The sequence below is a fragment of the Pituophis catenifer genome, unplaced genomic scaffold (assembly GCF_029215685.1).
Source record: "Pituophis catenifer annectens isolate HBS135680 unplaced genomic scaffold, rPitCat1.0.hap2 SCAF_3, whole genome shotgun sequence".
Taxonomy (NCBI): domain Eukaryota; kingdom Metazoa; phylum Chordata; class Lepidosauria; order Squamata; family Colubridae; genus Pituophis; species Pituophis catenifer.
The window spans coordinates 99958343-99971419 of record NW_027256883.1 but is presented as its reverse complement, the minus strand read 5'-3'; the positions used below and the strand labels follow the sequence as shown (position 1 = coordinate 99971419).

General features: G+C 38.4%; 1 protein-coding gene across 1 annotated transcript in view; it reads left to right on the top strand.

The window, feature by feature from the left end:
• DIAPH1 (diaphanous related formin 1) overlaps positions 1 to 10468 on the top strand; it is a 205472-nt gene extending 195004 nt beyond the window's left edge. Inside the window, 1 exon segment of the mRNA XM_070940849.1 lies at positions 8971 to 10468. Coding sequence (XP_070796950.1) covers positions 8971 to 9143 — 173 coding nt within the window. The 3' untranslated portion in view covers positions 9144 to 10468.
• Positions 10469 to 13077: the final 2609 nt, after the last annotated feature.

The following is a 13077-nucleotide window of genomic DNA, read 5'->3' as shown; positions in this document are numbered from 1 at the left end:
TTATTTTATTCCAAATATCCTGATAAACCTTAATCTTGTACATATTCCTGCTTATGTAATTATCTATTTTCCTTTATTCTGTTTTTCTTGTAGGAATAATGTCTCTTCTGCAGGAGGGCCGAATGTCAGCCTCCACCTTTTTATTGCTTGATTGCTTGGCTGCCATTGTAATGGGGGGAGCTGTTTGAATGTCTGGGAGGGGGGAAGTGAGCTGGTGAAGAAGAGGGGAGAAAGTTTTCCTCAGCATTTTCTATGCAGCTGGGAAGAACGCTGATAACCACTCAAGGTCAACCGTCGTGGCATACCAGGAGAATGGCACCATTGGAAGCTGCACCCCACATGACCCTTGGGGGGGATATGGATTGGATAATCCTGACTGGACAATTGGGGGGAGGGTTTTAAGGATGCTTTCTATATGTGATTTTCGCACCTATTGCCTCAGACCTTGCTTTTCTTTGGTTGCATTCAGTTCATACTCAGTAAAAGTACCTTTCTCTATGAAAATGGAGTCGGAGTTTTTCTTTCTTGAGTACTGAAAGGAGGCACACCTGACAAGCACTTTTAATTTTTTTGTGTCAATTCTTCTTTATCTAGTAAGTTCAGTTTATGTTTTGTTAATTCCACTTGATTTTTAGATCCTTTGTGGTTCTTTTTGTAATTCTATTTCTAGTCTTTTATACTCTTCTTCTAATATTTTTTGGTTTTGTTTCTTACTATTGTTCATTCCCATCTAGGTTATGACTAATCCTCTAATATACGCCTTAGCAGTATCCCATACATTTTGCAGTGAAGTCTCTTCTTTCCTATTCTCTTTAAAAAAAAGATATTAGTTCTTTTTCCATAGTTTGAATAAATTCCTTATCGTTTAATATTGATTGGTTCAGCATCCATCTCAATTTTCTCTTTCGTCCTTTCCATTTAACTTTTATTGGGTTAAGGTCTGCCCAAATGCTTGTTTCTATTTCTATTTCCTGCAAACTTGATTTTAATGTCAGCCCTGGAGGCATATCTTCAGGGCTGCCACACTTAGTGCTGTAGGAAACTGGGAGGGGGAATTGCATGGAGTTGTAGAGATATCTAGCCATAATAACGTTCTTTTCTCTCAGAGTCAAGGACATTCTGCCTGCACCTGGAGTGTGTGACTGGGAGGCATCTCCAATTGGTACAGTGCATTGATTGGACCATGTGATGGACATGTGGGTGCAGGGGAAGGGACTTGGACTTCCTTTTGGGTGGGGAAAATCTGGAAGCTTTCAGATTTGGGTTTTCTCAGAGATGCCAATATGACATCTCTAATAAAATGGAACGTTGATGAACTTCTAGCCTCGGAGTCTTCTTTCGTTGGGGATGTTACTTGGAACCCTGACATTTAACTCAGGTGACATCCATATCTTATCTATTCTTGACCAAGATGTATGTCTATTTGAATAAAATGAATACTGGTTTTTCTTAGGGTATATCTCTCTCCATACATCTTGAATGCCTAATTCTTCTGCCATTTTGAAAAATATCTTTGGAAGTGTTTTCCTAGCTTTTTTGCTTACTTTACTACTTTTATAATCCAGTTCTGCATCTACAATTGCATTAAAATCTCCTACCACACATATATTTTCATATTCCAATTCTATTATTTTCTTATGGAGTTTTCCATAAAAGTTTGTTTGTTTGTTGTTTGGTGCATATATTGCTACCAAAAGTATATTTTTATAGGAAAAAATTCTTTTTCTTTTTTTCTTTCACTGCCTAGTTTTTCTTTTTCTTTTCTTTTTTCTTTTTTTTTTTTTTCTTATTTCAGTTTCCCTTTAGGGGGAACATTAGTGTTTGGTTTTGTTAATATTTTTTAAACTTATGGATTAAGGTATCAAGAACCTGAAGATCTGTGGTGACCAGGACAATAAATGTGGATTATAAATATTGATTTACGAAATTTGGATTATAAATTGGGCGATTTGAAAGTAAAGATTAAAATGAAGAAGCAACCACAACATTTATCATCACCATCAATAACAGCAGCACCAAGCTCCGCAGCACAAAAAGCAGCAGAAACAACAAGACAACAAGACAAAACCAACATGGAATTAAAAAGCATGATACAAGCAATGCATGATGACCTTAAGTAAATGAAAGAAATGACGGGCAGAAATGAACAAAGATTGATAACAGTGGAAGATAAAGCAGAAACGACAGAGAAAAAGGTGGAATTGATGGACTATAAACTCACAACTACAGATAAAAGCCAGGAAAAGACAATTATACAGCTCAAGATGGACAGAGCAGATTTTTACTTAAGATTCCAAAATATAGAAGAAGAAAAAGGTGAGAATTTACTAGAAAAAATTGCTGGAATATTAGTGGAAGTTATGAAAGAAAGCCCAGAAAAGATAATTAACTAGATAGATAAAATTTACAGAGTATATACAAGATATGTGATGAGGAATAATCTACCCAGAGAAATATATGTTAGATTTACCAAAAAAAACACTGAGAACAGAGATTTTGCAATTTATGAGGAACACAACAATACAATATAAAGGTAGAGAGATAGTGGCATTGAAACAAGTTCCAAGAAGAGTGAGAGATTTAAGAAAAGAATACCAATTTTTGACGAAACATTTGATTAAAAAAGGAGTGAGTTTTAGATACTAGAAGGAATCTTGGTGAACTTACAAGAACAAAGGCACAGATTGGATACAGTAGAAAAGGCAGAGCTATTTTATCAGCAATATATAGAACAACAAGAAGAAGCAAAAGTGAGAGAAGAAGAAGGGGCAAGCTGCCAGGAAGAGAAAAGAGAACAACTAACTGAGACTGATCTGTCCCCGTCCACACCACACACAAACACAGCCAGCCGAGGGTTAAGGAAACACTTTGGCACACACCCAGGTCTTTATCTCCAACTTGGCAGCGATTTACACACCGTCTGCCAAGTGCGTTTATTTCCACAAAACAGAAAGATAAGATACTTAGTGTACAAAAAGTCCAATCAGAATAATATTTCTCTCAGCAGTTCCGGACGAGGCTTTAGTGACTATCCAAGGTTTACTTTTGTTCGTCACAAGGATCACTGGCCACCACCCTCTATTATATAGTCTCTGGGATGTGGTCCAGTGACTCAGTTCTAATCCCTAGCACGTCTCCTGAGCTGCTGCAATCGTTTATCACGCCTTCGGAGGCGTGTGTCCAGGAATGATGTTTCTCCTTCGCTCTCATCGGAGCCACCTGTCTCCCTGCTAATCTCCTCTCCCTCGGCCGGCACCTGAGACAGTGCCAGAGGGGAGGGGCCTGGAGAGGGAGGCCTGGCTGACTCCTCTTCCTCATGCTCGGAGCTTTCTTCCTCCGATGGGACAGGCTCAGAGGGCGGGGCCACACAGAGACAACCAAGGAACAAGAGGAAAGAGCATTGAGAGAGGGGGCAAAGGCAAAAGAGATAAAAGAACAAAGAGAAACAAGAGTGACTAGATCTACTAAACAAATAAACAAGTAACAATGGAAGAAGAAATAAAAGTAATATCAGTGAATATAAATGAACTAAATTCAGTAATAAAAAGAAGAAGAATATTCAATAAATTAGAAAAATTAAAATTAGAGATTATATGTCTACAAGAAGTTCATATTAAGAAACAACATAAGTATCTATTGGAGCAAAAGAAATTGGGAATATTATATACAACACTTGCCAGTCAAAGTAAGAGGGGTAGCATTATATATTAAAAAAACAATTCAATCCAAACAGTTTTTGAAGATGAGGAAGGAAGGATATTAATGGTCCAAATAACTATGAATAAAAAAAAAACATTGTTAGTGGCAATATATGCTCCAAATGATAATCAAGAAGAATATTATGGGAAATTACATAAAAAAATAATAGAATATGAATATGAAGAGATATGTATATTAGGGGATTTCAATGCAATAATAGACAATGAGTTGGACTATAAACCTACAAAATTAAATAGGAAGATAAGAAAAACATTGCCAAAAACTTTTTTTACAATGATAGATGAATTAAAAATACAAGATGCTTGGAGGCGAAGCCATCCAAAAGAAAAGCAGTACACATTTTACTCAAATAGACATCTATCATGGTCAAGAATAGACATGATGTGGATGTCAACAGAATTAATAGCTAAAATACAAGAAATTGATATTGGAATAAATGTATGGGCAGACCACAATCCAATAATAATGACATGGAAAGGGGGAAAAAGAAAAATGAGATGGACATTAAATCAAAAATTACTAAATGAAAAAAAATTTCAACAATATATGGAAAAAGAATTGACTTTTTTTTTAAAAGAGAAAAAGAAAGAAGATACATCTTTACAAAACGTGTGGGATACCAGTAAAGCATACATTAGAGGATTGGCAATGACATATTTAGGAAAACGAAATAAACAAAACAGACAAATGCAAAAGAATTTAGAGGAAGAATATAAGAGATTAGAGATGGAACTACAAAAAAACCCACACGACAAAAAGATTAAAAATTTGTTGGATTTGCAAAAAACATAAGATGAATTTAATGGAAAATGAAGAATTGGTGAATAGAATAAAAGCTACAAAGCAAAACCTTTTTTGAAAATGCAAATAAACCAGGACGATGGTTAGCATATAAAATGAAAAAAGAGAAAGAAAAGAAATTAATAAATCAATTAATAGATCAAGATGGAAAGATATGTTATAGAAGTGAGGAAAAGAAGAGGATAATTAAGAAATACTACAATGGATTGTATCAACAAGAAATACTAGAAGAAGATGAGATAGAAAAATATTTGAAGAAAATGGAACTGCCTACAATCCCGGAAAAGTTCAAAAAATTATTAGAAGAAAGAATATCTATGATGGAATTAATGGAGGGAATTAAAAGACAGGAAAAAAAGTATATTTTTATAGTTCATTGTTACCTCCACCATCAAAATTCTCCCATCTTCATCTGCAAAAATTTGCCTAGCGTTTATTGTTTCTTTTATGTATAAAGCTACTCCTTTTGCTGCGCTAAAGAGGAATATAATTTCCCAATTTTCGGATACTCCAGTAATTTATTGTTTTGTTTTTTAATATGGACTTCTTGAAGACAAATTAAATCTAACTTTAATTTTCCATATTTATTGAAAGTCCTTTTCATGGGAGAATTTAGTCCATTTATGTTAATTGACAATAGTTTCATTTCTTCTTCCATACTTTTACTTGTAGATAGGTCTTGTTGTTCTAGTCATTCTTGTTTTTCTCTGTTCTTTTATCCTTGTGCCTTCTTGTCTTGTTCTTTCCTCTAGTTTTGTTTCATCTTCTTTTTGTTGTATGTTTCCCCCTCCTGTAGCTTCCTCTTGTTTTCTTTCTTCTATTTCCTCTCTTGATCTTTTTTCTTCGTATGGCCCAAAATGTTCCGCTTTTTCTATAGAGTCCAGAATTGTTCCGCTTTTTCTATGGAGTCCAGTCTATGTCTTTGTTCCATACAAGTCACCAGTATTCCCTCTAGTATCAGCCATCTGAAGTTTACTCCATGCTTAATTAGTTGTCTTGTCAAGAATTGGTATTGTTTCCTTGTATCCCTTACACTTCTAGGGATCTGTTTTAGGACTACTACGTATTTCTTTCCCTTTATATTTCAGTGGGTCATCTCTTACTCTTTGTAATATTTCCACCCTTATTGCTTTCTTGGTGAATCTCACATGTACCTCTCTAGGAAGTTTCACCTCTAAAGTCTCCACCAACAGTTCTGCCATTATCTCTGCAAGGTTTTCCCCTTTTTCTTCCTCAATATTCTGGAACCTCAAGAAATATTCAGCCGTAGCCATCTCCAATGTGATTTATTATTTTCTCTTGATTTTTGTCTGTCTATGTGAGTCTATAGTCCCGTGATGGCGAACCTATGGCACATGTAGCCATATCGGTGGTCATGCAAGCTCAGCTCTGGCGCGCATGTGAGCGTCGGTCAGCTGTTTTTCGGGCCTTCTGGGCCCACCAGAAGTAGGGAAACAGGCAGTTTCCTGCCTCCGGAGGACCTTGGTGGGAGTGTGCGGAAGGCCCATTTTTCTCTCTCCCCAGCCTCCAGAGCCTTTCTAGGAGTCTGGGGAGAGTGAAAATGGCCTCCCCCCCGAGACCCTCTGGAGGCCAGAAATGGCCCATTTCCCAACTTCCGGTGGACCAGAAGTCCCATTTTTTGCTCTCCAGAGCCTTTCTAGGAGTCTGGGGAGGGTAAAAAACGGCCTTCCCCGCCTCTCCCCCCCCCCCTCGGAGGCCAGAAATGCCAACAACGGGCTGTTTTCAGCCTCCAGAGGACCTCTGGGAGGGTGGGGAAGGCCGTTTTCGCCCTCCCCAGACTCCTAGAAAGGCTCTGGAAGCTGGGGAGAGCAAAGAATAGGCCTACCATGCCATCCTGTGCCGGGAGAGGGGGGTCGCAGGGGCAGGGCACATAGAATTATGGGTGTGGGCATGTGCACACGCGACCACACACACACACACACGCTCCTGGCACGCAATGGCAAAAAGGTTAGCCATCACTACTATAGTCCATCTCCATTTTTTCTCTGTTTGTTCTGCTTTCTCTTCTACTTTCTGCATCTGTTGTTCATTTTTATTATTTGTTGAATATTCTCCATTTTATCATTCCATCTTTTCCATTCTTACCTTCATGTCTTCATGCAGTAATTGAATCATTGATTTCATTTCTGCCTGCATCGTATTCATTTTTTCTTGCTACAACATAGTGTCCAAAGTTCTTTGACCTACTGGGCTAGATGCTACCAATACTTGTGCTGATGATGACCCAGATGCATTTTCCCCTCTAATTTACTTAAGTTTGAAGTGCTTGTCATTTTGGGCAGCCTTAGAGGATTTAAGTAAGTTAAAGGAGGTAATTAATACTAACCCAGATGTTATAACACAAATTTCACAATCACCTACCAACTTTCCTCTTTTAAAAAGTCTTTTCAACAATCAAAATACCACAAAACCCCTTTTCTTTTCCCCCCTCTTCTTATTTTCAATCTGCAAACAATTTCACTTTGTTATTGTAATCCAAAAAAAGTTGTTCGTTAGTCCGAGTTTTTCAAAAAATATTCTCTTCGTCTCTTGATAAATTTGTACATTTGGTGGGCCTAATCCACATAGGCCCACCAAGCCCCAAAGCTTAGTCACCAAGGCTTATAAATCACCAAAAGGAGAGTTCAAAAAGGAGACGTTCCTTGCTATTCCCAACTTCTGCTCACTTTATCTGTTTAGCTTCCACATAAGTTCAAAGAGCTCCACTGTTTAAAAAGTCATGTTTCACTTTCTGTCTCAGCTATCCAGTACAAACAATTTGCTGGTGCAGGTGTTGTTTATAACAGCCAAGCTTATCTTCAGCAGACCTTCAAGGTCATATTTTTTCTCACTTTCACTTCTTCCTTTCACTTCTCTTGTGTTTTTCTCCACCAGTAGATGTCGCTGCTGCTCTATTTCTCTCCCTTTTCTCTCTCTTTAATTTATTTGATACTATTCAGTCCAAGCTTTTTTTTTCCAAAAAAGTTCTCTGGGTCAGAATTCCATAATCTAAAAAGTTTTCAACTTAGTCAATATTATAGTTAAGTTCCCCAGTTCAGCTTCCTAGCTTCAAATTTCTTTCTCTCTTCTGAAAAGTTCTCTTTTCTCTGTTTCCAGATCTATAGATAGCTTGCTCACCGCTTTTCTTGAGGGGTGGAAAACAAACAATTCCACCTCATCCTCTTTTCACCAAGGCTAGCTTTAAGGGGGCTCTTTCCTCAGCAGAAGTTGAAAAATCTCACCCAGATTGACCACACTGTTCCTCAATCTTTTATGCTTTCTATGTCGGTCGGCTGTCACAGCTTCATGCAATGGCCATCTTTTTCTTCCCACCAGATTGAGAGTTTAGTCTGGATCAATCAAAGAAGTTGCTTGTCTCCTTGTGATCTACGGAGAGTCCTCTCTATCTTCATCACCCCTCCAAGATGATTTGGGTCCCTCAGAACCTCCTAGCAAGTCAAATTTGGTGCAATTCCATGGAGCCCCTTGGAGATGTGCCATTTTGCTGTGATGTCAGCCCCGCCTCTCTTAGATGAATAGATTAACACTTGCAATTAAGAAAAAGGAACAAACTGAATATTTTATGATATGGGATTTATTTTATCAATGGTTAGATAACAAAAACAGAAGTTAGAAACATGGAAATATAAAGAAAAGATTAATAAAATAAGGGAAATTTGTTAAAATAGAAAAGTAAATATTATGATTATTATTTTTATTACAGAATTAATATCAATGTAATGAATATTGTTGTAAACATTATGATTACTATCTTTCAAACTATTTATACCCAGACAACACACTGATTGAATGAAAGACTTCCACTCATCTCCCTTCTTAATCCGTATTCGGTAATATGCTTTCCTCAAGTCCAGCTTAGTGAGTACCTTCCTTTTGGATAGGTATCCTAGAATGTCCTTCATGAGGGGGAGGGGATACATGTTCTTGACACACACACACACACACACACACACACACACACACACACCATTAATTCCACGCAAATCCACACACAGTCTCATGGATCCATCCTTCTTGTTGAACAGTACAGGGGCTGGCACCTGGGATTTTTCTGGCTGAATGAATCCTTTCACCGGGTTCTTGTCCACAAAATTCCTCAACTCCTCCATCTCCCTGGGGGTCATTGCATACATCTTGGGCTTAGGCAGTTTCATCTCAATTGCACAGTCTGTAGGACGATGGGGAGAGAGCATGTTGGACTTCTCACTGAACACTTCCACCAGGTCCCTGTACTCACTTGGGATGTGTGTGCGCGAAGCGAACTGGTAGTAACACCGGTTGAAACCCACCATTGGAACAAGTATAAACTAAAGTATTTGAGAGAAAATGGCTAGTATATTAGGCATTGTACTAATACACTAAGACAGTGTACACTTCATTTCTTGTTTTTTAATATTTTAGCTTTTGTTTGTTTTTGTGTCATTCCAGGAAACAAAAATGTTGGCTGTGCAGTCACATCATTACTTGCTTCAGAGTTGATCAAGGAAGATGCTCTTGGTGCAAAAAAACCACGCAGAGGACTTAAAAAGGATGATGATGTAGAGGTCACTGAAGAAACTCTTGATGAAACCACTATGGGGGCAAGCAGTCGTCAAAACTAGAGCTGGGTGACACCTAGGACCAATGTCTTTGGCATGAAACCTGTTTTACAAAGGAGTTGAAACAACACTAAGTCACTTTGCAGTTTTCCCTTTCACACTTATATACATGGGATAGAGAGGCAAATAATTTAATCACTTCAGCCTGTGTCATTCTAGAGCTGTTTTGCAAGATCTTTAAATTTGTGATCATATTCTTTGAATCTTAAATTTGCTTTCTTCCTTCTTGTCTCAGTATCAGAAATGCAAAGGTTTTTGCTGATTTAGTAACATGCTTGGAACAAATGTGAGAGTTTATGCCTGTAGGGTTTTTTTTGTTTTTGTTTTTTTGTTTTTTTGATTTATATGCCGCCCTTCTCTGGAGACTCAGGGCGGCTTACAATGCGTTAAGCAATAGCCTTCATTCTTTTGTATATTTTATACAAAGTCAGCTTATTGCCCCCACAAACTGGGTCCTCATTTCACCTACCTTAGAAAGGATGGAAGGCTGAGTCAACCTTGAGCCTTGGAGAGATTCGAACCAGCAGAAATTGCAGGCAGCTGTGTTAATAACAGGGTGCACTAAACCACTGTACTATCAAGGCTCTACTTCCCTGCAGGCAGGATTGGGAACACATTCCCAAGAAGAAAAATATGGCACAGAAGAGAGGCTAAAGATCAGAACCTAATCTGCCCATGTATCTCACTGTATTGATGTTGCCAAAGCAGGAATGCAGCAAGCTGCCTTAATTATGACTTTTTAAATGTTTTGATTGGGCATCTGCATCCCAAGATTTTTTTTTTCTCAAAAGCCTTTTCTTCATTAGTGATAATGAATGAACTGATCCCTTCAAATATAGGAGGGAGGATTGTTGGATATCTTAGCTAGATTTGTCTTTTTCCCTTGCACTGTGTATTTTCTTTTCTCACTTGCTTATCATATACTGGGAAAGAAAGTGACTCAGAGATTTTATCACTGTGGTGACAGGGTTCTCTGCAAGCGTTGTGGAGAATTTTTTCTTTGAATTGAAATACTTTTACTGTTCTGCTCAGCTGCTCTTCCCCTTTTTAACACAAACTTACTAGTGAAATGGTAATATCAATGACCTATTGAGAAAGAAAGTATGGATAGTTTGCTGTTGCTGCACTTGCATGCTTTTGAAGTAAGATTAATAAAGTGATTTACTCAGTCTCAGAAAGGGATTTTAAGCCCTCTTTAGTTTGAGTGAAAATGCTCACTGCAACTGCAAAGGAATGAAGCTGAGATTGTGTTTCTTCACTGAGAATCAGTCATGGAAGACTGATTAGTAAAATTATGCATACATTTAATCTTTTGTGGCAAAGTCCTTTGTATAGTATAGCACATGGTTCCAAATATGCCATGTAAGTTTCACATAAATTAAAGCTTGCTTACTTGCTTGCTTTAATGGGTAATATGTAAATCAATGTATGTTAATTGCTATATGGTGGTGGAGGTGGACTGGAGCCCCCTCCCCCCCCGCCTGCCCCCCAATCCCATAAGGCCACTTTGACAGTAGAACTAATTTTTAATGAAATTTGTTTAACAAGGAACTTCAGTGAAGATAAAAGAAAAATAACAAATATATACATACAATTAAAATTATGTATTCTCTGGTATTTCAGGGCAACCAACCACTATCTGCCAATAGACTTTCTCCCATAGCATGTAGCCAGCATGTATGCGTGGCAGAAAGAGAAATTTATAACATTGGCTGAATATGATGGGTCTCAGATATATGTTATGAACATCTGAAAACTTCCAGGGCAAATCATTGGATGCAGCCAATGTACAATTTTTAATGAAATTGATGCTATTCACTACATAAAAAAATTAAGAAATATATTTTCACACAACTTATCTGGAATTGCCAATAGTCACGTGAATCTACTCTACTCATTTTTACTTCCCCCCCCACAGATATAATACATAATTTCCCATCTTTTTTTATAAATTTGAAATGTGCATTGAATGTATTTTCTAAAAACTATTCCTTAGTATTTTTACATTCCATTTAAGACTAGTGGGAGTTTGCATGGAAGGTTCAATATAGAGGAATGTGCCATATGGGTACTAAATAGCATACAGTATCTGAAAAATTCTGCAACAAGAAAAAGCAAATGTACACATAGAAGTCATAGAATCATAGTGCTAGAAGGTACGTTGGAGGTCTTCTACTGTAGTCCAATCCCCTGCCCAAGGCAGAAGTCCTTTTACCACCCCAAATAAATGAACGTCCAATCTTTTCTTGCAAACCTCCAGCTTCCAGAACTCCAGAAGGTAAGTGGTTCCATTGGCTAGTTGTTCTCACTATCAGGAAATTTCTTGTTAGTTCCAGGTCAGATCTTTCTATAACAAGTTTCCCCCTAATGCTTTTCGTCCTGCCCTCAGGTGTTTTGGAGAATAAATCAACCCTCTCATCTCTGTGATTGCCCCTCAAATCCTGGAAGACAATGTTGTCAGCCCTAATCCTTCTCTTTATTAGGCTAGACAGACCTACTTCCCTTAATTGTTCATCATATGGTTTAGTCTCCAGACCCCTTATTGTCTTTGTTGCTTTTCTCTACACTCTTTCTAGGATCGCCAACAGCTTTTTTGTAGCATGAGATAGTACTGGACATAGTATTCTAAGTGTGATCATAGAGTGCCGTATAACATGCTACTATCACTTCCCATGATCTTGATGCTATCCCTCTGTTGATGCAACCTAGGACTGCATTGGGTATTTTTTGGGGGGTGGGGGTGGTAGCTGAAGCACGCTGCTGGTTCATACTTAAGTGGTAGTCCATTAGGAGTCCTAGATCTCTGTCACAGTTATTATTTAGCCCAGAACTGCTTATTCTATAACTCTGCAATTGATTTTTCGTGCCTGAGTGTAGGATCTTAGTTTTCTCACAACTGAACTGCATCTTGTTGGATAATGCCAGTTTCTCTAATCTGTCAAGATCCTTCTGAATCTTAAGTCTGTCTTTCAAATTGTTAACATGATGAGTTCTCCTTCTATCCCTTCTTCTAGATCATGGGTGTTAGACTCAAGGCCTGTGGACCAGATCTGGCCCGTGGGGTGCTTAGATCTGGCCAACAGGGCTGCCCTGGAAACAGTGAGGGACCAGCCCACAGTGCCTCTGCCAGCGAAAACTGAGCTCACGAGGGCTGTGGGTTACCTTCCTGAGCTCCGTTTTCACTGGCAGAGGTTTGCAGGAGGCCGTCCCAGCCAAAAACAGCACTCAGGAACCTGTTTTCACTAGCAGAGTGCTCGGACCACCATAAGCATCCCCTGACACGAGTAACGTCAAGCTGGCCACGCCCACCCTGGCCCCCCAAGGTCAAACAACCCTGATGCGGCCCTCAATTAAATCGAGTTTGACACTCCTGTTCTAGATCATCTATGAAGATGTTGAAAAGTACTGGGCCCAAGACAACCTTGAGGTACCCGTCCTCATCTTCCTTCCTTGTAGATGTAGGACCATTGAGGATTATATACTTGGTGTATGTGGTCAGCCAATTGTGAATTCATCTGGTGGTGGTACTGTCTAACCCACATTTTTCTGCCTTACGAAGAAATAGGCTGTGCTCCACTTTGTCAAATGCCTTACTGAAGTCCAGTCATACTATATCCACATCATTTCCCGAATCAACTAATTTACCATTTTATTAAAGAAGGCAATAAGGTTTGTTTGTCATGATCTGTTTTTAACAAATTCATGCTGGCTTCTATTAATCTTCTTGTTCATTTCTAGGTGCTCACAAATACACTGCTTAATGATCTTTTCTAGGATTTTCCTGGGTATTGATGATAAGGTGATTGGTCTGTAGTTTCCTGGTTCCACTTTTTTTCCTTTTTTTGAAAATTGTAATAGTGATAGAGTTGGAAGGGATCTTGAAGGTCATCTAGTCCAACCACCTGCTCTCACATGAGATCTATACTATTTTTGATAG